At 41.0% G+C, this 27,993-nt stretch overlaps 1 protein-coding gene across 2 annotated transcripts; it reads left to right on the top strand.

The window, feature by feature from the left end:
* Positions 1-2,747: 2,747 nt before the first annotated feature.
* On the top strand, positions 2,748-27,736 carry ENTPD2 (ectonucleoside triphosphate diphosphohydrolase 2). 2 transcript variants are annotated; one of them, XM_072633075.1, is made up of 9 exons: positions 2,751-2,977; positions 5,460-5,577; positions 15,464-15,614; positions 17,492-17,651; positions 18,171-18,398; positions 19,602-19,856; positions 20,372-20,491; positions 25,839-25,973; positions 26,469-27,736. In XM_072633075.1, exons 1-9 carry the CDS (start codon positions 2,861-2,863, stop codon positions 26,670-26,672), a joined length of 1,488 nt encoding a protein of 495 aa, XP_072489176.1. In that variant the 5' UTR covers positions 2,751-2,860; the 3' UTR covers positions 26,673-27,736. The 2 variants fall into 2 exon arrangements, with proteins under 2 accessions (XP_072489177.1, XP_072489176.1); XM_072633076.1 differs by lacking the exon at positions 25,839-25,973 and having other exon boundaries at positions 2,748-2,977.
* The last annotated feature ends 257 nt before the right edge of the window (positions 27,737-27,993 follow it).

Raw genomic sequence — 27,993 nt, 5'->3', positions numbered from 1 at the left:
GAGTCCCTGTCTCTGGGCAGACCCTAGGAAAGTTGAACCTGTCTCTGCACACAGTCTAGTATCCTGCTGTATGGAGTAGTAAGGTAGAATAGATGAAATTGAAGAAAATAGGAGGAGAGGTTGTGGGGGAAGATTGGCTCAAAGTACCGCCCAAGAATTTCTCATAGTACTTTGTCTGAACCTATCTTTTGCATTTATTACCCACTCCCTGACATCAGGAGAGCAGCTAAGTGGTACAGTAGACAGAGAGATGGACCTGGAGTCAGGAAGACCTGAATTCAAATCTGTCCTCAGACATACTAGCTATGTGCCTGTCACTTAATCTGGCAAGTCACTTAATCTCTCAGTGCTTTAGACAGTTCTTTGTAAGTTGTAGAGAAGATGTTCACGTGCATTGGTAGAGGGAGTTTCCAAGACCCAGAAGTTCCCTTTACTAATGGAATTACAAATCTATCCCCATTCCATCCCAGTTCCATCCTATCTTTTATATCATAGTTATCTGTGTGAATGCCTTTATCCATTAAATGTTATCTCCTTATAGGCAAAGAGATGAAAGAAGAGATATAATTATTATCCTAAAGTAGTCTAGTTGGAGAGATGTGAATCATGAATATAGCACAAAAAAATTATGAGCAAAAGGGAGTCTCTTCCCCTCCCCTTACCACCCAGTACCTAGAACATGTACCTTGAACATAGTAGGTACTTAAGACATCTTTATTAAAAAGTAGATTCCTGTGGCAGTTAGGTGCAAAATGGATAGAGGACAGGCCCTGGAGTCAGGAGGACTTGAATTCAAGTGTGGCCTTACACACTTAATAGCTGTGTGAGTCTCACTATACTTAGCTCCATTGCCTTCAAATTAAAAAAAATAAGTAGATGTCCACCAACTGACTCAACAAATTGTGATATATAACTGTAATGGAATACTACTAAACTGTAAAAAATTTTGAAGATGAAGCAGCAAGAGAAGCATGGGAAAACCTATATGAACTGACACTAAGCTGAACCAGGAAATCAATATACAAGACAACAATAGAAACAGAAATAATAGGAATAGAATATCAAAGCGAATGTTGTGAAATTGCAATAATCAAATTTAGCCCCAAAGAAGAGATATGAGAAGGCAACTCCCTCCCTTCTTTGCCAAGGTGAGGGTCTTTGGGAATGGAACACTACATATAATGCTAGATTTGGTTAGTTTTTAGCATTTTCCGCCTTCTTTTTGTTATGAAAAATGATGCATTGGGAGGTGTAAAGGAAGAATATATTGGGAAAAATATGTGATTTTAAATTGAAATGCATCAATAATTTTAAATGATTATGATATAAAAATAAAAGGCATCAACAAAATAAAACAAGAGAAATGTTATTGAATTGCAGTCAAGTAGACTAGCCCTCATGTCCATTGGGAACTTATAACCTGGACACTTCAGACAACCAGCTCTGTGTGAAGACTGAGGAACATCCTTCCCCTTTCTACCTTCTCACCGCCCCCCCCCCCCCGCCAAAAAAAAATCCCTGTCAATTTTCCACCCTTGACACTGACTCCTCTGTTGCTGTTTCATGTTTATTTCCCTTGCGTTCTTTCAAAGATCAGTCACTCAACAACATGAATGTGTATCCAGAAACATAGAGGGCTAAGTATGCTATGAAAGAATTAGGAACAAGAGAAGATAATAGGGTCCTCTGCCTTAAGAGAACCTAGCAATTCAGGTTGGTTGGTGGAACAGAACAATTCTGTGCTAAAACTCATGGTTCAAGCTAAGGAAGTTCAGAGGACTGAAAGACCTGTGAGTGGAGCAATAACCCGGGGTGGGGGATTTCAAGGAAGAGGGGTTTATGAAATAGTATTGGAGATGGGATTACAGATAAGAGAAGTAAGGGATGGGACAGAAAATTGGGAGTTAATGAATTGTTGTTGTTCAATTGTATTTGACTCTTTATGACCCCGTGTACCATACTGCCCATGGGTTTTCTCGGCAAAGATACTGGAGTAGTTTGCCATTTCCTTCTTCAGTGGATTAAGGCACACAGAGGTTAAGTGACTTGGCCAGGGTCATATCACTGATAAGTATCTAAGGTCATTTTTGAACTCTGGTCTTCTTGAGTCCAGGCCTAGTACCATCTAGCTACTCCAGGGGTTAATGAATAAAAGGATAAAACGAGGCTGGACTCAAAAGTTAGGAACATCTGGATAGAAATCCTACCTCTGATACACATTGGCTGCTACCCCTTAGAAAGTTCCTTATCCACCCAGTATTTCCAGGCAACTCTTTAAAACTATAAATTGCTTCACAGTTGCCATTCAACGCATAAAAAGAAGTTTCCTACTTGAGTGAAATCACAAATCTGAAATAACTTTCCCTCCCCTCCCCCCACCCCAAGAGATGGGAAGCAGATAAGGATAGTTAGTGTAATGGAAGGGAAGCAAGAAGGGGAAGGACAACAGAAAAGCGAAAGATTAGGGAGGATGTGAGGATCAGGTGGCAGAAACTGTAGGAATGGGAACTAGTGAAATGAGGTGGAAAGAAGGCAGAGTGGAGATGAGAGGGCTGAAACGGGGATGGGGAACTCGGGCCCCGCCCGGGCGCTCCAAGGTGACTCAACCAGGTTCTTTTTCACCTTCCCGCCCCAAAGGTTGGGGAGCGGGGAAGGATAAATTGAGGGGCAGGGAGAGGGCGGGGCCAGTGACCAAGGATCTAGTCCAATAGATTGAGTTAGCCCCACCCCCTGAGCCAGGGCTCCGCCCCCTCCCATGCCTAGACTGCTGCCTTGAAACTCTGCTCCCCAGCTCCGGCGCAGCTAGCACCCTTAGCCAAAGCCTCACTGGCGACCCACGGGAGGGCAGGAGGGCGGGATCATGGCCGGGAAGGTTCTAGCGGTTCTGCTGCCTCTGCTGCTCTGTCTGGCTGGCCTCACGGGCCTCCTGCTGCTCTGCATCCCCACCAGGGACGTCCGGGAACCTCCCGCCTTCAAGGTACCTGTCCCCGGTCCTGGCCTCTTCCTCTCTTGCTTTCTGGGGCCGTTGTCCTGCAGCTGCCTCTGGGGAGGAGTGGTGCAATTTTGTTCAGGGTTCTGGACAACGACACAACCACTGGCATGAGCCAGCGCAGCGGAGTTTTGGGCGGCAGGGGCAGAGTGGAGGAATGGGTTTCCCCAGGAGCCCACCGGATCGGGTACGGCACTGGGATCTCTAAGAGTCCTGGTCCAAGATGCAAGTCTGTTCCATATTGCAGGACTTTTGGTGCTAGTGGTGGCAGTTCGTCCCCGCTTCCCACCTCCCCAGACCCTCGAAAAACTCATTTAGGCTGGGTACCAAGGTTCTTCCCACACACAGGCAGGGCTGGGCAGGACTGCCTAGGGCTCCTCTCCTCCCTGTTTCTGTCTTTGCTTCCGGGAAGAGGAGAAATGATTGAAACAGCAAACTGGCTGCCAAGTTTTCTTCTGGGAGTTTCTTTGGGGTGCTCCCCCCCACATATGAACAAAGATGATGGAGTCCTGCATATGTCTGTAAATACAGTGGGAGGCCTGGCCCCTCTCATAGCCATGGCCAAGACCACCCCAGTTCTCTGACCCTGGGTGTGTAGGTCAGATCATGAGGCTTATTGTGACTTGGTAGCCCAGTTCCTGGTCTCAAAACTAATTTACTGAAGGTGGTCAGACACCCAAAGTATCTTGGATTTTGAATGTTGGATGAACAGGTATTTTTGGTTCCATGCAAATTGGGCAGCACCATGACTGACTCTGAGAATGATCACATTTTTAGCTAATGGTAACATGGCCTAAGTCAGTTTGGCATGCACAGGAATCTTTTTTCCTTATGTCATTGAGCCCAATGTTGTTTTTTTTTAATTGGACCCAAAATGTCCCCAAGGAAAAGAGTGAGCTCTTCACCAAACTGACCAGTGAGTAGCTCTGAAGGGTGGGGTTGAGGAGAGAGCAGATTCATCTTTAGATTCTGCAAATTTAACCTTTAACCTTTAGCAAAAGGTTAAATTCTCCCCCTTACCCCACTGTCTTCCAAGTGATCCAGGTGTTGGGCTGTGTAGGGGGAAGGATTCCAGGATGTTGTGTGTTGTTTGGATGGGTCACAAACTGGCTTACAAGTTCTTGGATAGTTGGGAGTTGACTGGACCAGGGTCTGAATTTCCTGTTTTGTTTTGTTTTTTCTGGGAGGAGAGTCAGGGAAGGTTAGGGCCTGAAGTTATAGAGGGGAAGTGAAGAAGGGATCTTCCCAGAGCAGGTGAGGGATCCATGTATTCATTCAACTTCCTTCCTTGGGCTTCCAGGTGCACCCTTTTTTGCGTCTCTCTTGGTGGGACTCCCACCATGAGCACAGCACATGGGGGGAGGGATCCTGGGGATAGATAGCATATTTGGCACAAGTGGGCCTCCCATTGTCCATCTGTACAATGGGAGTATTCATCCATGGGTGATGACACCTAAGGCTGTATTCACAGTGGTCAGTATTTAAAAATTGAATTTGATTAATTCTTTATGAATTACCAACAAAACAGTTGAGGAAGCCTGGTGTTTTTTTTTCCATGTCTGTTGTCATGGTTTCAAGGAGATTACCCCAATCATTTTTATGAAAGGGTTCTCTTCAGCTAAAAGAATGGGAGTCAATGCTCCCAGTTCCAGTCCTTTACCCTTAACTTTAAGAGTTTACAGACCAAAGGCAGGGTGAATTTAGGGTTAGGGGCCACTTCCATTTTCTCTAAATCCCTCATTGGCTCTTGGTAAGTTGGTGACCTGCATAACTGAGGCCACACAGACTGTGATGGAATCCTGCATTCTTTTCTTAGAGTCCCCCTGAAACAGCAGTGAACTTCAGCCCCACTTTCTCTGAGGGCCTCCAATTTCTCATCTTCAAAATATGTTGACATTGTAGAGGGGAAGGAGGAAGGAAGCTAGTGACTTGGAGGTGACACAGTACCCAAGCATGATCTTCTCTCCAACACCACCCCAGATACTCATTTTTAGTATATGTTCCCTTGAGCATATCTCTGCTTTTTTCTAGTTCATTGCTCTGAGGTAGTTGTCAAGAACATCTCGTTCCAGAGCCCTCAGTCTTAAGGATACCTCAGCCCCAACCCATCTCAGTTGCCTATGGAAGTTGGGCTCATGCTGATGCTAATTTAGCTGTCCTCATCCTCTGTCCTAGGCAGGTATACTACTTCTAAGCTAGCAAGACAGCCTGCCAGGGCATGCCAGAACCTGAAACCCTGGGCCACCTGTACCTCAGTACTTCTGGCCCTACTCCTAGCCATGACACTGATCAATTTTCCAACTGTCCCTTTCTGGGATATGGCTGCATAAATGGTGGGGGGAAACATTCTCTCTTCCAGGGCCATTTTGGGGTCTAAGAGTTTCCAAGGTTTGAGAGCTCTGTGAACTGGGAGAATTACCCAGGAAACTTCTGAAACTAACTCCTTACTCATATTCTTTCCTCTCTCCAGTATGGAATTGTCCTGGATGCTGGCTCTTCTCACACATCTATGTTTGTCTACAAGTGGCCAGCTGACAAGGAGAATGACACAGGCATCGTGAGCCAGCATAGCATGTGTGATGTACATGGTGAGGTGGGGCTGGGCACGGGGCTCCATATTTTTGGTTTGTTTTATCATGGGGTGGGGGAGACTGAGGCACAGAGGAATAGAGATCTCTAGAGAGTGACAAGTATAGATAGACATGAATTTGAAACCCTGCAGTCAAACACCTAGCCCCCTCCCTCCTTGAGATTTCTGTGTAGGCAGTAGTTTTAAACTTTTTTTGAGGAATGGTAACATACTGGATGTTTAAGTTAGAAAAGTTAGGACACTCACATGTGCAGTTTCCTTTCATAAATACAGCTGGTTTTCTTGAGTTATTTGTGAGTTCAGGACTGGACATGTTTAGAGGTATGCACATAAGTGTAACAGGCAAATTCTGTTTATTTCATATACACTGTACTTACAATACTCCATATGGTGGGTAAATAAGTTATGTTAAACAAAACTATTTTAAATTTTCTTTTATCTGCAATACCATGGCATCCAAAATTTTGCAGTGCACCTATCAAAATCCATGGTACATGTGTTGAGAACCACTAGTATAAGGTCATGGAGTATCAGGATTGGAAAGGACCTTAGCAATCTGGTCCAATTCCCTCTCATCATATAGATAACCTAGGGCCCAGGAAGATCATGGTCATGTCAAGATAGTGACTTTGGCAAGACAAGTCCCTTCTCCCTCTACATCTCAGTTCCCCTAGATGACCCAGAAAGTTGGATTCCAGTTCTGAATCCCATGATTCTAAAATCTAGGCCTCCTGATTCCTTGTTCAGGGCTTTTCCCATTGTATTCCAGGTCCTCCTTCTAGTTAGCACAGAGGCCCCAGGTTTTAGCTCTAAGGCCTGGAATGGGTGGGACTTCTGGGAAAATAGGAGAATTGAGAATATGGGAGAAATGTCCTGAAAATGATGCTTTAACTTTCTAGAGAAGGAGAGGAATGAATGAATGAATGAATGAATGAATGAATGAATGAATGAAAAAGCATTTATTGAGCCCTATGTGCCAGGCATTTTTATCTTCTTTCCCCTTTTCTCCCATTCTCATGAGAGCACAGAAGGACAATAGAGGCTGTGAAAGTGGGGGCCTATCCTCAGACTTAAGTACGTGGTTTCCTTCAGACATTACACTCCTTTGCCCCTTAGTGTCAGAGGATTTCTTCAATATCTGCACTTAATGAATGTATGATCTTGGACAAGGTCATCCTTTTTTTTTGAGGGGGGACTCAGTCTCTTTATCTGTAAAATAGGAGATTTTGACTTGATGACCTTAAAGTTCCCTTTATAGTACAAAATCTTCTGATCTAAACCAGGTGGATGGAGTTGATTAAGCTGTGGCATTACGTGCACAGGTGTAAAGTGTAGGATAGAGTGGTTAGATCTGAGCTGTTCTTAACCCAATCTGCCCCCTACCAGGAAATCTTCTTTGTCTGGACACCTGAGCTAATACCCATATGAGAGGTAGCATTCACTTTCTTTGTGCTCCAAGACAGGAGTGGCTCCTCTCCTTTTCTTCTTCTTCTTTTTTTTTTTATAAAAAATACGTTCTTTGTTTTTACATCATCAATGTTTCCCAACATATCCCTTTCTTCTCCCTCTACCCCACTCAGAGAGCCATCCCTTATAAGGAAGATTTTTAAAAAGGAAAGAATACCTCCATTCTTTCTTAGTCTGGCTGGATGTTCCCTTCTCAGGGATAGAAGAAGATAGATGAAAGAGAGGAGCTTGCATTAAACATGTGGTCCCACATTGTCTCTAGATGAGCATCTCTATGAATTTAACATAGGATCATTTTCCTTGCTGTGCTAATCTCATCTAAGAAGTCCCTCTTCCCCCCAAACTGTTCCCCTTTGTGCTAGTTCTTAACTATACTGTGCCCACTGGGCACAGAGAAAGCTCTACCCCTGCTAGGGTAAGGGCTTACAAGTGTCTGATAATCTTGCCACAAGAGAATGTAGGAGGGAGCTTTGCTAGGTTGGTACATGGCCACCATGCTTTGAGCTAAGGGTTTGAACCACTGGAGGAAACTTCAGTTTCTAGAAGACTCCAAAAACTCCTGCAATATATTTATTGTTTTCCCTTTCTTCCTTCACCACAGAACCACTGATCTTCATGTCTGTTTTCCTTGCTAAAGTAGATCTGGAGGCAGAACAGGGGGTACAGAGATTAGGAGGCATTTTTATAAAATAATTGAATCTTAAGTTTAAAACAATTATCGAATTTTCCCAATATATTCCTCCTTTGCCCCTTCTTTATAACAAAAACCTAAAAAAGAAGAGGAAAAGCAATTTAGCAAAACTAATAACAAACACATGGAATAAGTGTTATTGTGTGCAGTGTTGGTAGGGCAGAACCAAGATGGCAGAGTAGGGCAAGAACTTGCCTGAACTCTCTCAAATTTACCTCCAAACAATCATAAAATAATCCCTCAAAATGAATTTTGGAACAGCAGAACCAACAAAAGGACAGGGAGAACCAATTTTCCAGCCCAAGATAACTTAGAAAGTTGGCAAGAAAAGTCTGTTTTACTCTGGTAAAGGGGGAGTTGAGTCTGGTGCAGGTGGCATCCAGAGAAGCTAGCAGTGAGTCCCATCTTCCTGGCACAAAAGGCTAGTAGGGGCCCCAGCACAAGAAGCTTGGAACAGTGTCCACCTCCACCACAGGAACAATGTTCAACATTAATGTAAAAATTAAGTCATGAAATAGGCTGGAAAAATGAGAAAAAGAACAAAAAAGAACCCTATCAGAGAAAGTTACTATAGTAACTGGGATGATCAAAACAAACTCAGAAGAGGACAACATTGTAAAAATGGCTACATATGAAGCCTCAAGGAAAAAATGTGAATTGGTCTCAGGCCCAAAAAGAAGAGCTCAAAAAAGAATTTTAAAAATCAAATAAGACAGGTAGAAGAAAAATTGGGGAAAAAAATGAGAGTGATGCAAAAGAATTATGAACAAAGACTTAATGGCTTGATAAAGGAATCACAAAAAATGCACAAAGTTGTATAAAAATTCACTAAAGAAAACAACTCCTTAAGAAGTAGAATTGGCCAAATGGAAAAGGAGGTCCAAAACTCACTGTAGAAAATAATTCCTTAAAAATCAGAATTTGGGAAGTGGGAGTTAATGACTCCATGAGACATCAAAAAACAACAAAACAAAGTAAAAAAATAGAAGACAATGTGAAATATCTCATTGGAAAAACAACTGACTTGGAAAATAGATCCTAGAGAGATAATCTGAAAATTATTAGACTTCTGAAAGCCATGATCAAAGAAAGAGTCTAGACATCATCTTTCAAGAAATTATCAAGGACTGCTCTGATATCCTAGAACCAGAGGCTGAAATAGAAATTGAAAGAATCTACTGATCACCTCCTGGAAGAGATTCCAAAGTGAAAATTCCCAGAAATATTATAGCCAAATTCCAGAGCTTCCAGACCAAAGAGAAAATACTGCAAGCATCCAGAAAGAAACAATTCAAAGACTGTGGATTCATCGTCAGGTTTACACAGGATTTAGCAGCTTTTACATTAAAGAACTGGAGGACTTAGAATGTTATATTCTGGAAGGCCAAGGATCTAGGACTACAACCAAGAATCACCTACCTACCAATACTGAGTATAATCCTTCAAGCGAAAAAATGAAATTCAGTGAAAAAGAGAACTTTTGAGCATTCCTGATGAAAAGACTGGAGCTGAACAGGAAATTGTATTCTTAAATACAAGACTCAAGAGAAGCATAAATAGGTAAACAGGAAAGAGAAAATATAAGAGATTCAATAAGATTAAACTATTTACATACTTGCATGAGAAGATGATACTTGTAACTAAACTTTATCACTATTAGGGCAGTTAGAAGGGGTATACATAGACCAAGGGTATAAGTTAACTTTGATGAAATGATATAAAAAAAAAACACAATCAGGGGTAAGAAAGAAGGATGCACTGGGACAAGGGGGAAGGGAGGGGTAGAATGGAGTAAACTAGCTCACATAAAGAGGTGCCAAAGACCTATTACAGAGGAGGAAAAGATTAGGGGGTGGGGTGGACAATGTTTGAACCTTACTCTCCCTGGAATTGGCTCAAAGAGGGAGTAACATACACACTCAGATGGGTACAGAAATCTATCCTACCCTATAGGGAATTAAGAAGGGAGGGAGATAAAGGAGGGGGCACTAAAAGAAGGGAGGGCAGACTGGGGGAGGTGCTGGTCAGAAGTGAAACCCTGGTGAGGAGGAACAAGGTGAAAGGATGAAAATGGGGAGAGAGGGAGAAGTGGGGGAAAGAAATGGAGAGAGAGAGAGACAGAGACAGAGACAGAGACAGAGAGAGAAAGAGACAGAGACAGAGACAGAGAGAGAAGCATAAACAGGGAAAAAATAGGATGGAGAAATATACAGTCAGTATTTAAAGTTAGTAATCCTAAACATGAATGTGAATGGGATGAACTCACCCATAAACCACAAGTGGATAGCAGAGTGGATTAAAAACCAGAATGCTACAATATGTTATTTACAAGAAATACATTTGAAACAGAGAGAGAGAGAGAGAGAGAGAGGGAATAAAGGTAAGGGACTGGAGCATAGTCTCTTATGCTTCAGCTGAAGTAAAAAACAAAAGTGGGGGTAGTAATCAGGATCTCAGACAAAACAAAAGCAAAAATAGATCTAATTAAAAGAAAGAAGGATAAATAAATAAATAAAAGAGAGAAGAAGATTATATCTTGTTAAAAGGTACCATAGACAATAAAGTAATATTAATACTAAACATATATGCATCAAATGGTACAGAATCCACATTTTTAAAGAAGTTAAATGAGTTCCAGGAGGAATTAGACAGTAAAACTATACTAGTGGGAGACCTTACCTTTCCCCTCTCAGAACTAGATAAATCTAACCAAAAAATAGACAAGAAAGAAGTTAAGAAGGTAAATAGAATTTTAGAAAAGTTAGATATGATTGCCCTATGGAGAAAATTTAATAGGAATAGAAAGGAATATACCTTTATCTCAGTGGTGCATGGCACTTACACAAAAATTTAGCATGTATTGGGGCAAAAACCTCACAACCAAACTCAGAAAGACAGAAATATTAAATGCATCCTTGTCAGGTCATAGTGCAATAAAAATTATATTCAGTAAAGGGTCATGAAAAGATAGGTTAAAAATTCATTTTGTAAACTAAGTAATCCTAAATAATGAGTGTGTCAAAGAACAAATCATAGAAATAATCAATAATTTTATTGAAGAGAATGATAACAACGTGGCAACATAAGAAAATTTATGGGATGCAACCAAAACAGTACTTTAAAAGAGCAGATCAATCAATTAGGCATGAAACTAAAAAAAGCTAGAAAAAGAACAAATTAAAAATCCCCAATTGAACACCAAATTGAAAATCCTGAAAATCAAAGGACAGAGTAATACAATTGAAAGTTAGAAAACCAATAAATAAAACTTGGAGGTGGTTTTATTGAGGGGGGGGGAAGAGAATGATAAAATAGATAAACCATTGGTTAATTTGTTTTTTAAAAAAAGAAAGAAGAAAACCAAATTACAATATAAAAAATGAAAAGGATAAATTCACCACAAATGAAGAAGAAATTAAAGCAATCATCAGGAGTTATTTTGCCCAATCTTATGCCAATAAATCTGGCAATCTAAGCAAAATGGATGAATATTTTCAAAAATATAAATTGCTCAGATTAACAGAAAAGGAAATAACTCCCTCTTAGAAAAAAGAAATTGAAAAAGCCATCAATGAACTCCTCAAGGAAAAATCCCCAGGGCCAGGTGAATTCATAAGTGAATTCTACCAAACATTTAAAGAACAATTAATTCTAACACCAAATAAACTGTTTGGTAAAATAGGCAAAGAAGGAGTCCTAGCAAATTCCTTTTGATATCCTTTTGATACCTAAACCAGGAAGAGCAAAAATAGAGAAAGCTATAGGCCAATTTCCTTAATGAGTAGTGATGCTAAGATTTTAAATAAAATAATAGCAGAGAGATCACAGCAACAAATCACAGGGATCAAATATTATATATGTATCCTATATTATGGTTCAATATTAGGAAGACTATCCGCATAAACTAACCATGTCATTAGCAAAACCAGCAGAAATCATTTGATTATCTTAATGGATGCAGAAAAAACTTTTAACAAAATACAACCTCCATTCCTATTAAAAACACTACAGAACGTAGGATTCAATGGAGTTTTCCTTAAAGTGATAAGTAGTATCTATCTAAAACCTTGAGTAAACATCATCTATGATGTGGATAAGCTAGAAGCCTTCTCCATAAAATCAGAGGGTGAAGCAAAGATGCCCATTATCACTACTATTATTCAAAATTGTACTAGAAATATAGCAATAGCCATAAAAGAAGAAAAAGAAATTGAACGAATTAGAATTGGCAATGAGGAAATGAACTTATAACTCTTTGAAGATGACATGATGGTATACTTAAAGAATTCTAGAGAATCAACTGAAAAACTAGCTGAAATAATTAACAACTTCAGCACAGTTGCAGGATAGAAAATAAATCCATACATATCATCATCATTTCTGTATATTACCACCAAAGTCCAGCAACAAAAGACAGAAAGAGAAATTTCATTTAAAATAACTACAGACAATATTATATGCAGTGTTTCACACTCAGCAAAAAACTGAGGCAAGTATATTCTCATGTCTTTTCTTCAGGGCCAAGCCTGGTCAATATAATTTCATAATATTTAATTTTAATTTTATTGTGATTACTCTCTCCATTTACATTGTTGTAGTCAGTGTTCATATTGTTTTTCTCCTGGTTCTGCTTACTTAATTTTACATCAGTTCATATGACTCTTTCCAAGTTTTCTGAATTCTTCCTATTCATTTCATATAGCACAATAATATTCCATTGTAATCAAGTAATATTTTTTAGCTATTCCCAATGATGAGCATCTACATTGTTTCCAATTCTTTGCTACAATGATAATATAATCATTGCTATATTTTGGTGTATGTGGGACCTTTCCTGAGGTGTGTTGAAACCAACTCTAATAGTCAGGAGCCTGTTGTTAAATTTTTAATGTGATCTAAAGATAAAGACACCTCAGATATCTGCAACTGTAAATAAAGGCTTGTTTTATGGTTTTGTGGATTGTCTAGACTCAAGAAAGTGTTAATAGTTTAGATTAAATATTAAATTTTTTTCCCAGAGAAAAAGAGAGAAGGTTGTTAAACATTTACCAGATTATCTCTCGATCTTATTTTATCATTGTCTTCTTTGAGGTATAAACCTCATGGTGGGATGTCTTGATCAAAGGACATAGGCATTTTAATGAACATTTTATCACTTTTTGAACATAATTTCAAATTATTTTCCACTCTTGTTATACCAATTTATAGCTCTACTAACAGTGTATTAGTGTGTCTGCCTTTCCACAAATCCTCCAACATTAACCATTGCCATATTTTGACATGTTTGCCAGTTTACTAAATGTGAGGTTTGATTTGCATTCCTCTTGTTATCAGTGATTTGGAGCAGTCTTTACATGGTTGTCAATGGGCTGAAATTCTTATGAGAACTGTTTATTCAGGGCAGTTGGATGGAGAGGTGAATAGCGGAAGTCAGGAAGACCTGAGTTCAAATATGCACTCAGACACTTACTAGCTGTGTGACCTTGGGCAAGTCACTTAACCCACTGAGAGAGAGAGACAGAGAGAGACAGAGACAGAGAGCAGAGACAGAGATAGAAAACACTGTTTATTCATATCCTTTGGTCACTTAGTCACTTATCCACTGAGAAATAGATATGTGTTTGTGCATATACATAAGCACAGATAGGTAAATAGACATTTGTTGCCAAGGCCTATCCATTTCACCTTCACAACATCTCTCCAATATGTCTCCTTTTCTCCTCTGACATGGCTACTACTGTGGTGCAGGCCCTTATCACCTCACCCTTGGATTATTGCACTAGCCTACTCATGGGCCAGCTCACCTGAAACTTCTCTTCATTCCAATCCATCCTTCATTCAATGACTTAAATGACTTTCCTAAAATTCAGGTCCCATCATGCCAACCCCTTACTCAATAAGCTCCAGTGACTCCCCGTTGCCTCCAGGAGTAAACACAAATCTCTGACATTCAAAGCCCTTTATATTCTAACTCCCTTCTACCTTATTCCTTGACACAGACTGCTCTTCCATCTAATGACTTTGGCCTCCTGACCCTCCATCTTTCTTTTCCAAGCATTTTCTCTGGATGTTCCCCATGCCTAGAATGTTCTCCCTCCTCGACTCCAACAACTGACCTCTCCGTGGCTTCCTTTAGGTCCCAGCCAAAATTCTACCTTCTATAGGAAACCTTCCCTATTTCCTTTTAATTCCAATGCTTTTCCTATTTATCCTGTGTATATATCTTGCTTTGTATATATTTGTCTGCATGTTATCTCATTTAATAGATTATAAGCTCCTTACGGGCAGGGAATACCTTGTCATTTTTTTTGTATCCCTAATGTTTAGCATAGAACCTGGTACATAGTAGGTGTTTAATGTTTATTGAATAAATGAATTTTATATGTACATATACGTCCACTTTGCCAAGCTGCTACATATGTGTGTAGATACTCATGTATGTATACGTATGTATAAATCAGCTTGGCACAGTGGCTAGAGAGCCAGCGCCTTAGAATTAGGAAGGCCTGATTCAGGTCCTACCTCTGACGCATCCTGACTCTCATTGCTGTAGGCATTGCCCTCACACTATAAATTGCAGAGATGGTACTAATGAGGTCAGGAAACCATCATGTTGAGGTTTGGGGTGCTTGGGAGCCCAAAATACTGAAGCATCACTTCATGCTGAATGAGTTCCACCCAAGCCTTCTTTCAGCCAAAGGAAAACAAAGTTTATTAAAGGTTTACTATATTGGGTTGACTCTTAAGAAGCTGAATGAGGCAAGATGGAACTTGTATGCAGAAAGACTGTGGGAGGGATCTGAGGGTGATCTAGTAGTCTGGGAGGAGGCGGGGGTCTAAGGGAGATATTGATGAGACTGGGGTAACGTGATGTAATCAAGGGTGGAAAACAGCTGGAGGCAATTGGAAGATATCAGACCATGGACAGCTGGGGTGGGAAGCAGGTGGGGCAATCTGGAGGTAACAGATTTGGGTATGAAGGGGGAAGATTCAAGGAGAGTTCAAGGAGGTTCCTTCCCAGAATCTGTACCCCATCAGTACCAACCTGCATTAGTAGAGGGAGTTTCTTCTGGAAGTTCTCTATACCAATTAAATTACAGGTCCAATCCCCATCCCTATATTTATTTAAGTTCTTCATATAAGCCCTTTATCAGTAATATTTGTTGTAAAAATTATTTTTCTAAAAAACAGTCTTTTTTCTTGTCAAAGTTGTGCTTATTTTGTTGGTGTAAAAACTTTTAAATTTCATATGGCCAAAATTATTTATTTTATCCTTGTGATCACTTCTCTCCTTTGTTTGGTTAAGAATTTTCCTCCTAACCTTAGCTGTGAAAAGTAATGATTTGGTTTTCTTCTCATTTTTTTATGGTAGGATTTTTAATGTTCATATTATATATCTAACCATGAATTGTTATAATTGAAAAATACCTTAGGAACCAACTAGCCCAATACCTTTCTTTTACTAATGATAAAACTTGGATCAAGAGATAGAAAGTGACTTGCTGAAGGTCACATAATGAATCTATGATGGAGCCAAGACTGGAACCCAGATATCTTGACCTGTCAGCTATACCATTCTGCCCTAGCAAATAGTACAGAAATTGGAATCCTTGGTTTTGTGTGTTTATTGAGAAGAGATGGAGAGATGGATTTCAGTCCACCCTCTTCAGGGCATTGATCAACACTGACCATTTCTCTTCTTCTTCCCCTTTCATCTTGCTTCTAGGTGGTGGTATCTCCAGTTATGCAGAAGATCCCTCTGGGGCAGGTCAAAGTCTGGTAAGCTGTCTCAACCAAGCCATGAAAGATGTGCCCAAAGAGAGACATTCAGTCACCCCCCTCTACCTGGGTGCCACTGCAGGCATGAGACTTCTGAAGTAAGTTTGGGTCCTTCCCTCTTCTGCTGTTCTGCCGACAAGTTTGCTGTTTGGGGTGCCTTGGCACTAGAATTGGCATTGAACTTTGTGCCTACATTTCCCTTCCTCAGTCAGCCATTCATGTAGGAAAGTCTGGCTTTTTGTTGATTTATCCGAGTTAAGAGATGGCAAAAATCCATTCCAAAATTTCCCTTCAGTCATCATAAGTCTTCTTTGTCTACCTGAGGGATACTTGTATCTATTGTAGAACACTCTTCTAGGTTTCTGGTGAAAGAAAATCCTGGTCCTGATTTTTCCAGAACTGAATTCTGGTGACTATGTACATCAAAATCAAAAAAATTTAGATTTAGAGATGGAAGAGATCCTAGAGGTCATGTAGACTAACTTTCTTATTTTACAGAGGAGAAAAATAAGATCCAAAGAGATTGTATAACTTGCCCAGAATCACACAGGTAATAAGTGACAGAGCTTTAGGCTTGAATTCAGCCCCTCTGACTCCCAATTCAGCATTCTTTTCACTATTCAAAGGCTATTAGAAGGTCTCTGCTCCATGGGGTTCTTGATGAAGGATCCATGGACTCCTGAGGGGGTCTATGGATATTTTCTAGAGGTCCATGAACTTGGATGAGAAACCAATATTTTCACAGATCTCTAATGGAAATTTAATATTTCCTTCAGTTACTTAAAGACATTAGCCTGAGAATGGGTCTATGGGCTTTTACAGATTCATAATACAAAAAAGGTTAAGAACCCTTATTCTTGTCCATACCCATCATTTTATAGAACCTGAAAGCCCAGAATGTTATATCTTGCCCAATATCACACAGGTAGAAAGAAAGAGAATTAGGTTTCCAACATCAGTCCTTTGAATTCAAGTTCAATTTTTAAAATAATTTTTATGTTTTTTTCTCCAGTTACATGTAAAATCAATTTTTAACATTCTTTTTAAAAATTTTGTGTTCCAAATTCTCTTCCTCTCTTTCATTTTCCCTATTCTTGAGACACAAGCAATTTGATATAGATCATATACCTGTAATCATGCAAAACATGTTTCTATCTTAGCCATATTACAACAGAAAAGACCAAAATAAAAATAAAAACACCCAAGAAAAATAAAGAAAGTTTAAAAGGTATTGTCAATCTACATTCAGACTCAGTCAGTTTTTTCTCGGCAAGTGGACAGCATTTTTCATTGCAAGTCCTTCAGAATTGTCTTGAATCGTTGTATTGCTGAGAACAGCTTAGTCATTCACAGTTGATTATTGTCCTTATAATACTGCTGTCATTGTGTACCATATTCTCCTGGCTCTGCTCACTTCACTTTTGCATCGGTTCATGTAAGTTTTCCTAAGATTTTCTGAAAGCAGCCTGCTCATCATTTCTTATAGTACAATGATATTCTATCACAATCATATACCACTGTTTGTTCAGCCATTCCCCAAATTAATGGGCATCCCTTCGATTTCTAATTCTTTGCCACTACAAAAAGAGCTGCTACAAATATTTTTGTACATATAGTTCCTTTTTCCTGTTTTTAAAAGCTTCTTTGGGATAAGACCTAGTAGTGGTACTGCTGGGTCAAAAGGTACACACAGTTTTACATCCCTTTGGGCATAGTTCCATTTTGCTTGCCACAATGGTTGGATCAGTTCACACCTCCAACAACAATTTTTCCACATACCTCTCAACATTTGTCATTTCCCTTTTCTGTCATAGTAACCAATCTGATAGGTGTGAGGTGGTACCTCAGAGTTGTTTTACAAATCCAGTATTTTTGATGCTGTACCATACTGCCCTTTTTTTTAAAGTCACCTCCACGGGCAGGGTTTATGAGGCTGACAGGAAAGGACATTAAGGGGTTTCTATATTTCCTGTAGCCTGACCAGTCCAGCTGCTTCAGACAGTGTCCTTTCATCAGTGACTGAGACGTTAACCCAATACCCCTTTGACTTCCGAGGGGCTCGGATTCTGTCTGGCCAGGATGAGGGAGTCTTTGGCTGGGTCACTGCCAACTATCTCTTGGAGAATTTCATCAAGGTGGGTTTGGATGGTTGCTCACCTTTTCCGAGGCTACTATTTCCTCATACCCTATCTTGCCACCAAGTGGACAATGTCTCATTTGTCCCAGGACATACAGGGACAAACTGGCCATCCGATGCCCTGTGCTTTCATTGCTAACACTGGTAGGATTTTAACCCTATGTATCATTTACTGGTCCCTGACCATAACCCTAACCCAGCTAGATATTCAAAAATGTCTATGACTGCTACCACTGGGGCCCCTTGTGGGTAGATGGGCAGCTGGGTCCTTTGGTAGCACCTGGCCCCACCAGTGAATTCCTTGTTCTTTTGGATAAGAAATTCTTCCCTCTAAAACACCAGTGCTTTTTCCTAATTCCTGTCTGGAAACCCCACGGGGGAGAAGGGTTGTAGACCTGAGAGAAAACAAAGTCTTGGACACATAATAGGTGCTTAATAAATATTTATTAGCTTGTACTGTTTCTCTTTTCTCCCTCTTCCCTCTTCCTTCTCCCTCTCTCTTACCCCTCTCTCACAGTATGACTGGATGGGGGCATGGATTCGACCAAGGCAGGGGTCAGTGGGGGCCATGGACCTAGGTGGGGCATCCACACAGATCACTTTTGAGACAGTCAGCCAGACTGAGGACCCTGCCAATGAAGTCAAGTTGCAGCTCTATGGTCAGAGCTACAGAGTCTACACCCACAGCTTCCTGTGCTATGGTAGAGACCAAATCCTTAAGAGGTTGCTGGCTGGTGTGCTTCAGGTATGGCAGAGAAAGGTCTCCTTGAAACTTCTATTACTCACCTAAAGTACTCTTACTCTCCTTGTCATCCCACCTGCTATCTCCAGACTGCTACCTAATGTCTCCCCTGTCAACAATGGACCACTTTTCAGAAATTCTGTTCTTATGATTGCCAGACAATGGTATGTATCTCTTGTCTGGGTGGGTCTGCTAGTTCTCACTTTCCTGCTTCCCTCACCCTGCCAGCTCAAGAGGACAACTTCTTCAACCTTTTCTAGCTCTCTTAGCAGGTAGAAGCAAGGGCTGTAAATCAATTACCCCACAAGACCTTACCAAGTCCCCAGTATGCCTGTCTCGTGAAGGAGATAAGAAAAGGTGTGGTCTTTGTTCTCTGAGTTTGTGGGATGGTTGGGGAGATGAAAGCCATTCATCTGTCCTTCCCTCATCATTGCTTCTATTTATAAAGTGTTTTAAGGTTTACAAAGTGCTTTATAAATAATATCATCTCATTTCATCCTCACAACAACCTTGGGAGGTAGGGTCTATTATTATTACCATTTGAGAGATGAAGAAACTGAGGCAAAGAGCATTTAAGTGACTTGTTCAGAGTCACATAGCTATTATCTGAGACTAGGCTGTATTCAAAGTTGGGTGTTTCTAACTCTAGGTCCATCTTTCTATCTATTTCTTCACCTAATTGGCTTATTTAAGAATTAAACATCAAAATGGGCAATACGAGATCCAGAACTCTACAGAGGGTGTGGTGAATTTTATAAAAATTCAGAGAAAGGGCAAGATCAATTGGAAGAGGAGCAAGAAGAGATTTTTGAACTCAATACTTAAAGGATAGGTGGGTAGAATGTGGGTAAGCAGGGGGGAGGGGAAGATTTCAAGTGGGGAAAATGGATTAAACAAAGTACTAAGGCAGAAACATATCTAACATATGTAGATACAGGTTTAGCTGAATGGAGAATGGATGCAGGGAAATGGTAGGAAGTAGAGAAATTTAGTGCTGATCCTATAGTCGTTGAGAACTCAATAGAAGTTCTTCAGTAGGGAGAAGATATGATAAAAGTTAGGTTTGAGGGTGATTAATCTGGTAGATCTTTCTGCAGGGGTCAGGTAGTCTAAGATCAGGAATACCAGGTGCCTACTAGTGGGGCCAGGATATGTACTAGTAGAAGGAGTATCTGAACCTGATTCCCTGCATCTCCCCTATTCCAGAGACAGAGCTCACACCCTTGCTGGCCCAAAGACTATTCAAGAAAAGTCCTCCTGAAGGATGTGTACACATCACCTTGTACATCAACCCAGAGACCTCAGGACTATGATGTCAATACCGAGCTAACCCTTTTTGGAAGTGGTGATCCTGTCCTCTGCCAGCAGCTTGTTTCTGATCTTTTCAACTTCTCATCATGTCCTTTCTCCCAATGCTCCTTCAATGGCATTTTCCAGCCTCCTGTGGTTGGGAACTTTATTGTGAGTCCTGGGGTATCATTTTCCTTTGGGGCATGAGATGGGGCCTTTTAGGGGTCTAGTAGTCATTTTGCAGCTAAATTGCATTCTACCCACAGGGTTACGTCTGTGATTTATCTTTCTGGACTTTATCCCAGATATTGACTCCTCCACCTGTGCCATTTTTTACCCTCTTTGAGAGAGAACAAGTAATCCTTAGTTCAGCTTAGACACCAGGCACCCTTCAGTTAAGGGAATTAAATCACCTCCATAGAGGTGGTTCTGAAGGTGATTGGCTCAAGATAAACAGGGATGGTATATAGGGGAATCTTGGAGGGTAGGGACATAGTGGACATGGACAGTGATGAGGGAACGTAGTAGCTAAGGGCTATTGAAAGTATAGGAGTCAAGATCTAGGGACTAGCGGTGGGGTGAATATAAGAACTGAGTGTAGGTAAACAGAAGGATGAAGATCAACAGTACCCTTGCCGGTGATCTGCTTTCTTATTCTTACTCCTCTATCCTGTATCTGGCCTTAGGCCTTCTCTGCATTCTACTACACTGTGGACTTCCTTCAGAAAGTGATGAAGCTGCCTGTGACCTCTCCAGGGGAGCTGGGGATTGCAGCTAAAGCTTTGTGCAATGAGTCATGGGTAAAGGTAAGGCATTACTTGCACAGAGGGTATAAGATTGTATGTCTAAGATCTTGTGACCACGGATAGTTGGCAGCATATCTCTGTTAATCATTCCAACTTCCCAATGCCATCTTGTCTAGAATTGAAGGCCACCAATGGGAGACATTTCTGCTCCCAGCCCTTTATCCCATTGACAGGAAAGCTAACAGGAAGGTCTTAGTTCAGCCCAGACACTAGATATCCCACAGTTGAAAAAATGGACACCCTCCCAGATGTAACTTAGAAGATGAACTGAAAGAGCATCCTCTTACTCAAGTAGGCTCTTCGAGGTCCACTGGATGCTTTATCTCTTCTCTGTTACTCAAGCTGCAATTTGTTAGGCACTTCCTTTATGCCAGAGGCTAGGCTAAGTGGTAGCATTACAAAGGGAAAAATGTAATAGCCACCACTCTCTGAGAGCTTACATCCACTGAAATGAGAGTATATATGTAAATCAGTATATACAAAACAGATAAATGTAAATGGAGGCTGGCTTTGGGGGGAAGAATAGTCTATCCACTGTGCCACCTAGCTGCCCCCCCCAAATATTAGGAAGGTTAATTATTTCTATTTTTAAGATGTTGATATGTTTCTTATTAAAATTTAACATAACCACCATCTTTTGCTATATACATCCCACTAGTCGATTTTCTAGCTTGCTAGGCACTTTCACCAGCTGCTTCAATGACTGAAAGGATTGCATTTGTAGCCTAACCTTAAGATCAACCAAAGAACAAGGCTTTGATGTCTATATAACAGGTCTGATGTGACTTCCCCAGGGAAAAGTCTAATGGAGATAGATCTGGTAACCAAGGTGACCAAGGAAGAGTACCACTGTTTCGGCTTTGAGGAAAAATCATACAGAAACTATGGCATACAATATGTGTCATGACTGGATGCTCTATTTTTTAAAATAATTAAAAATTGATTATTTAAAATTTATAAAACTAAATTCATGTGAAATATATTAAATGGTTGTTTTAATATTAAATATTAATTATGTACATATATAAATATAATATTAAGTTTTAATATTATTTTGTAAGTTGTTGCATTAGTACTCCAAAAGTTATTAAGCCATATCACATACATACATATATATATATATATATATATACATCTATAAACTTTTATGTATATGTATATATATGTATACATACACATGCATATGTATAGCCTCTTTGACTACACTAAGAATTTTGGGACATGTTATATAATAAGATTGGAAGAGGCCAGGCCAGGAAAAGTTTTAAAATCTAAATAGAGAAGCTTATATTTGATGCTAGAGGCAGTCATTAGAAGCTGCTGGAGTTTATTAAGTTAGGGAATAAAATGGTCAGACTTCACTTTAGGAAAACACTTTGGTAGCTGTGTATAGCTTGAGAGGAAAGGAGAGAGACTTGATAAAGAAAGACATTTTAGGAAGCAAATGCAATTATCCAGAAGTGATAAGGACCTTAATTAGTGTGGTGGCCTTATGAGAAAGGAGAAAGTTTTTTTTAAATAGTATTTTTTTTTATTAATTAAATTTATTTATTTAACTTTTAACATTCATTTTCACAAAATTTTGGGTTACAAATTTTCTCCCCTTTTATCCCCCCCTAAATAGTATTTTTTAAATAGTATTTTATTTTTTCCAATTACATGTAAAGAGAAATTTTAACATTCATTTGCAAAAAATTTTGAGTTTTGAATTTTCTCCCTCCCTCAACTTCCCTCTTCCTAAGACAGTAAGCAATTTGATATTGGTCATATATGGGCAGTCATGTAAGACGTATTTCCAAATTAGTCACATTGTAAAAGAAGAAACAGAACAAAAGGAAAAAACCATGAAAAAAATAAAGTGAAAATTGCTTAGATCTGCAGTCAGACTCCATCAGTTCTTTCTCTGGATATGAATAGCATTTTCCCTCATGAATCCTTTGGAATTGTCTGGGATCACTGTATTGCTGAGATGCATAGTTGGTCAACACTCTTGTTGTTACTATGTATAATGTTTTCCTGGTTCTGCTCACTTCACTTTGCATCCATTCATCTTAAATCTGAGAAAGGAATAGTTTTCAGAGATATTGTGGAACTAGAAACAAAAAATTTTAGCAACAGTTTGGATATGACTTAAGGGAAAGTGAGTAGTCAAAGATATTGCCAAACTTATGAAACTGTGTGACTAGGAGAATGGTTGTGGTCTGGACAGAAACAGTGATATTCTGTGGGAATGAGTTTGGTTTTGGACATTTTGAGTTTGAGATGACTATGGGATGTCTAGTCTAAAATATCCAATAGGCAGTTGGAGGGTCTCTTTCTCAAGAGAGAATATGGCTGGATTTATATGTTTGAGAGTCATCTTCAGAGAAAACATCATTAAAACCATGGGAACTGATGAGGTCACTAAGTGATTAAGTATAAAGAGAGAATAGAAGAGGGCCTGCTGAGGTCTAGGGGTGCTGGGATCCCCAGAATTGAAAGGCAAGTGATGCAGCTCCTGCATTGAATGAATTGTACCCAAGTCTTCTTTCAACCAAAGACAAGGTTTATTAGAACACCAGTTAGAGTGGGTGAGATTTTAAGAATCCACCATATTTGTGACACTTTTATTGGCAGGCAGGCCAGATTGAATCTGAGCCTTAGCCACTCTTAAGGAATCTGAGCAATTTAATGGGGGGGAGGGGGAAGATGGACCTTATATACAGAAGGACTGTGGGAAGGATCTAGGAGTGACCCAGTAGCCTGGAGTGACTGGGAGAGTATAGAGAAGGACCTGGAAGAGCCAAATGCTCTAGATGAACACCAGGGACCTGGGCCACATGGAAGGTGTCTAGATGGAATCAAGGAGTGGTGGTCTAGGTTGGGACCAGGTGCAGACAATGAAGGCTACAATCAAAGGATTATTTACTGTTAAGGGCCAGGTGCCTCAGGCAAGCGGGGCTTTTCCTTTTTGGAGTCCAGATCCCCAAAACATGGTCTTTTCCTTTTGGGGGGTTCAGATCCTATCCCCATCAGGCTCAGGATAGACCTACCCCTATAGTCAGGAAGTAAACCAACAAAGAAGACTGAGGAGGGGCCAAACAGGTAAGGAGGAGAACCCAAAAGAAGAGAGGGTATCCGGGAGGGGAGGGTGGTTAACAGTGCGAAATACTTCAGAGAGAGCAAGGATGAAGAGTGAAAAAAGATCACTGGATTTGTCAATGAAGTAACGTTGGAGAGAGTCATTTCAGTTAAGTAAGTATATAGAGCTGTTGTTCAGTCATGTCCGACTCTGCGACCCTTTATGGAGTTTTCTTGGCAGAGATATTGGAATGGTTTGCCATTTTCCTTCTCTAGCTCATTTTACAGATGAAGAAACTGAGGCAAACAGGGTTAAGTGACTTGCTGAGGGTCACACAACTCATTAAGTGTCTGAGGCCAGATTTGAACTCAGTAAGTCTTCCTACTCCAGGCCTACCACTCCATATCCATTGTGCCATCTAGCTGACCACAATGGTAGTTTCAGGTGAGCGAGGCAGCTGGCTTGCAAAGGGTTGAGAAATGAGTGAAGGAGAGGAAGTGAAGGCAAAGGGAAGGGAGACACAGTCTGAGGATATAGTAAGGTCTAGTATGGCAGCTGGGTCATGCAGTGGATAGGGTGAGAGGCCCTGGAGTCAGGTGCACCTGAGTCCATATTTGACCTCTAACACTTCCTAGCTGTGTGACCCAGGACAAGTCACTGAACTCTGTTTGTTTCATTTCCTTATCTGTAAAATGAGCTGGAGAAGCAAATGGCAAAACACTCGAGTATCTTGGTCCAAATGGGGTCTGCAGGGTCAGACACAGACTCAACAAAAACAAAGATCTAGTAAGAGTTTGTTTGTTTTTGGAAGGTGGAAACTTGGATGGTTTTGTAAGTAGCCAGAAAGTAGATATGGTGAGTTCAAAGATTAATGGAAGATGACAGTGGAGTTAATTTGGTGGAGAGGCCTGGAGAGGAGGGGATTGATTATACCTTGGCTGGGCTTGTTGAGAAGGGTCTGAAGGAAGCAAAGGAAGAGAGCATGAAGATTCATGATGAGAGGGTTTGAGATGTAAAGGGGAAGAGGGAATTGATGGTAAATGGTCTGAATGGTGTCTATTTTCTCAGTAAAGTAAATCTTGAGGTCCTTGTGTGAGAGAGAGGGGAGTAGATGATGTTGGAAGCTTGAGGAAAGAAGGGAAAGTTTGGAGCTGTGTGGGGCTGGGAGGAATAAAAGGATTCCCTTGCTGAGTTGAGGACCCATTTGAGTTTAGATAATATAAATTTCTAGTAAACTCGGCTGGTATGGTCCTATGATTTCTTCCTGCTCCGTTCGGCAGCACATGAATAGGGATGGAAGAGGTACATGTGAGTAATCCAGGTTTGGGGTTTGACAAATCTTTAGTTTTATTAGGATTTTCTCAAACACTTTGACTTGCACCATTCCACTGGATCCTCCAAAGGCAAGCAAAGACACATGGGTCAGCTTCCTAGAGGAGGTAAATGAAATTCAGAGAGGTAAAGCGACCTGAAGAGATTCAGATTTCAGCTTATGGATGGGACTAATTGACCTCTAGAGTCATTTTTTAATTCTTGAGATTCTTCAATTTTTTTAACTTGTCCAAAACTACACAGTGCCAGGATTACAAAGAACCCAGGTCTCCTGACTCCCAGAGGTAGGACTTTTTGACCTTACACTACATTTTATGGTTAATTAAATTGTAACTGATTATTATTGTAAGAAGTCTGAGCCAGCATTGAATCCTTCTTGCCTTTTGGGTCTGTAGAAAGTACTTCAAACCAGCCTTTGTTTAAATTGCTTAGAGACTGTTTTTCTGTCTTCTTGGAGACTCAAACTTCCTCTTTTGGTTAAAATGTTAATTTACCTTTTGAGCACTCCTACCCCTGCCCCTCCTTGAAGGCCTGGAAGCCTAGCACACAAATGTTAATGTATTGGTTTCCCAAAGGAGTTCTGACTGAACTCTCCAGAGTTGGGCTCTGTGGCCTCCTTTAGTCAGGAGCAGATTTCTGACAGGTCACCTTACGGGTTAGGGTTCAGTAGGAAAAAAAAAAGACTAAACTTGGGAATCAGGATACCTGTGCTTTGCACCATACTTTGATCTAATCAACAAGTATTGGGAACCAGTTGCTGTCCTTTCTCTGGGACTCTTGTTTCCTCATCTATAATATACTGTGGGGTGGGGTGAGGAGGAGTTAGATGAGAAAATCTCCAAGGCTGAAGTTCTGAGTCTAAAATAGGACATTTGCTGGGCAAAGGAATAGGGGTGGGGAGCCCAGACTTTGGACAATGGCACTGCTGAGAGTTCTTCTGTGTTCCATCCCCAGCTGCAGCAGCGAGCCCCTAGTCAGCAGGCCCGCCTAGTAGATTACTGTGCCTGTGCCACCTTTGTATACCAACTCCTTGTTCAAGGCTACAAATTTGATGAAAGTACCTTCCCCAGTATTGCTTTCCAGAAGAAGGTATTCCTTGGATTGGATGTGGAGTGGGGAGGTGGAAAGGTTGAAAGGGAGAGGAGAAGAGAGAGTGGAAAGAGAAGATGAGAAGTTGGAAGGGAGGGGACAAGAGAAAGGAGAAGGAAGGAGAGGATGGGAGGGAGGGAGGAGAGAGGGTGGGGGAGGGGAGAAGGGGCTTTCTCAAGGTTAGCCTCTTGGGGTTTAGATTGTAGCTACAAGCTGAGTGTTGCCAAGCAGACCATAGCTTGGTGTTCTCTGCCTCATTAGCACTTGAGCCCCCATGCCACTGTGACCTTTATAGTCTTTATCTGCTTAGACCAAGGGGAATTAGAAGGAGTTTTATGGCTTGGGCTCTCTTTGAAAGTATATGCCCAGAGACTTGGGCAGAAAAAGAAACTAGAGTTGGGGAAGAGTATTTATTTATTCTTTTAAGAGATGAGAGTCTGTCAGAGCTCAGTGACCCAGGTGTCTGATTGTGGCTTCTTCATCCTTCTTCTCTAGGCAGGAGACACATCTATTGGCTGGGCCCTAGGTTACATGCTGAACCTGACCAACATGATTCCACCGGACCAGCGGAATTTCCGCAAGAGCACGGACTATGGTTCTTGGGTAGTCTTAATTTTGCTTTTCCTCATGGTCATCCTTGTTGCCTTGGCCATGCTTTTTTGCTTTGCTCGCTCTTCCAAGTCACAGAATGCCATCTAAGTTAGGTGCCTGACTGGGATGGGTCAGGTCCTGTTCTCTCTATAGCCCCCAGCACTGTTGCCCCCTCCTACTATTCTAGAAGCAGCAGGACTGTCTCCCCCTCTCAATGTAGGCTTTATCAGATGGGACAATTCATGACTTCTTCTTGGCTTTTGGGGGAGGGGGATATTGTATGAATGGATAGTAGGGAAGGAAGAGATTACAACAGAGGAATAACAGGTAACTTCATCAGCTTGGGGAAATCTGTTCTCATTACCGGTCACTTCATTGAGCAGGTTACTGCATGTAAGGTAGAGTCTGGCAGAGGTAATAACAAAGTTTCTCTCCAAATCTAACCTAAGGTCTCTAGAGCTAGAGATCCCAGCAACCCAGAATGTTCCCCAAACCTTAGTCCACACATCTATCTGTGAGCCAATATTAGTACGACCTGTCAATGTTATGGGCTTGGGGCAACTTGACTTCCAATAAGGTTTTGGGGAGGACATAACCAGGACCCAGATTTGGTCATTACAAGCCCTACATCTGATATGTGTGTCACAGAGTGGCATGGTCCTAGGCTTTAGCTCCAATTCTCCAGCTGATACTCTGGCTTGGGCTAGAGGCTCCTGTCCCCCTCTTATATCTCTAACTTGTCACACACTCTTACTGTGGCTCCTGGCATTCAGGGATGAGGATACTGACTAAGCTACTCAGGTAATCCTACCCTGTGGGGTGGGGATGGAGTCTGATCTCTCCATGGAGGGCAGCAGTCCTGTATCTTGGAGAGGCAGATAAGGCTTAACTAATGGAGAGCCTTGGGGATGAGATGTAGAGATTGGACTCAATGGAAGGGAAAAAAAAATCCTGTCCTAATTTCAAACTCCAGAGCTGCCCAGCATGCATATGGTTCTCACTGTGGTGCTTGTGTAACTTGGTAGGGGGAGAGTGGGTGGAAGAGAGAGCGAGAAAGATAGAGACATGCTGTCTGCATCTCTCCATGCCTGCCTTGGGAGAGCCATTGACATTCATCACTTGTATTAAAAAAGAAAAAAAAAGTTTGTAATAAAATGTATCCTGGATAACTAGCCAGTGTTGAGGCTCATTTCTCCCTGGGGTAATTCCCTGGCTGATCCCTGGCCCACATGCACATTGCAGAGCTATAGTCCCAGAAACATAAGTGCTAAGGAGAATGCCAAATAGAAGAAAGAATGGTCACCTTGAGAGAGGAGTGGGGGCATATGTGAAAAGTGCCCTTTATGGAAGCCTTTCTGGAGAAATCTGCCTCAAGAAGGTGGATTATTTTGACCTAGATTTTGAAGGAGTGGAGGTTATATAAAAGTAG

This window comes from Notamacropus eugenii, chromosome 1, assembly GCF_028372415.1.
Source record: "Notamacropus eugenii isolate mMacEug1 chromosome 1, mMacEug1.pri_v2, whole genome shotgun sequence".
Lineage (NCBI taxonomy): Eukaryota > Metazoa > Chordata > Mammalia > Diprotodontia > Macropodidae > Notamacropus > Notamacropus eugenii.
Note: the sequence above shows the minus strand (reverse complement) of the source record. Positions and strands in the feature narration are given on the sequence as shown.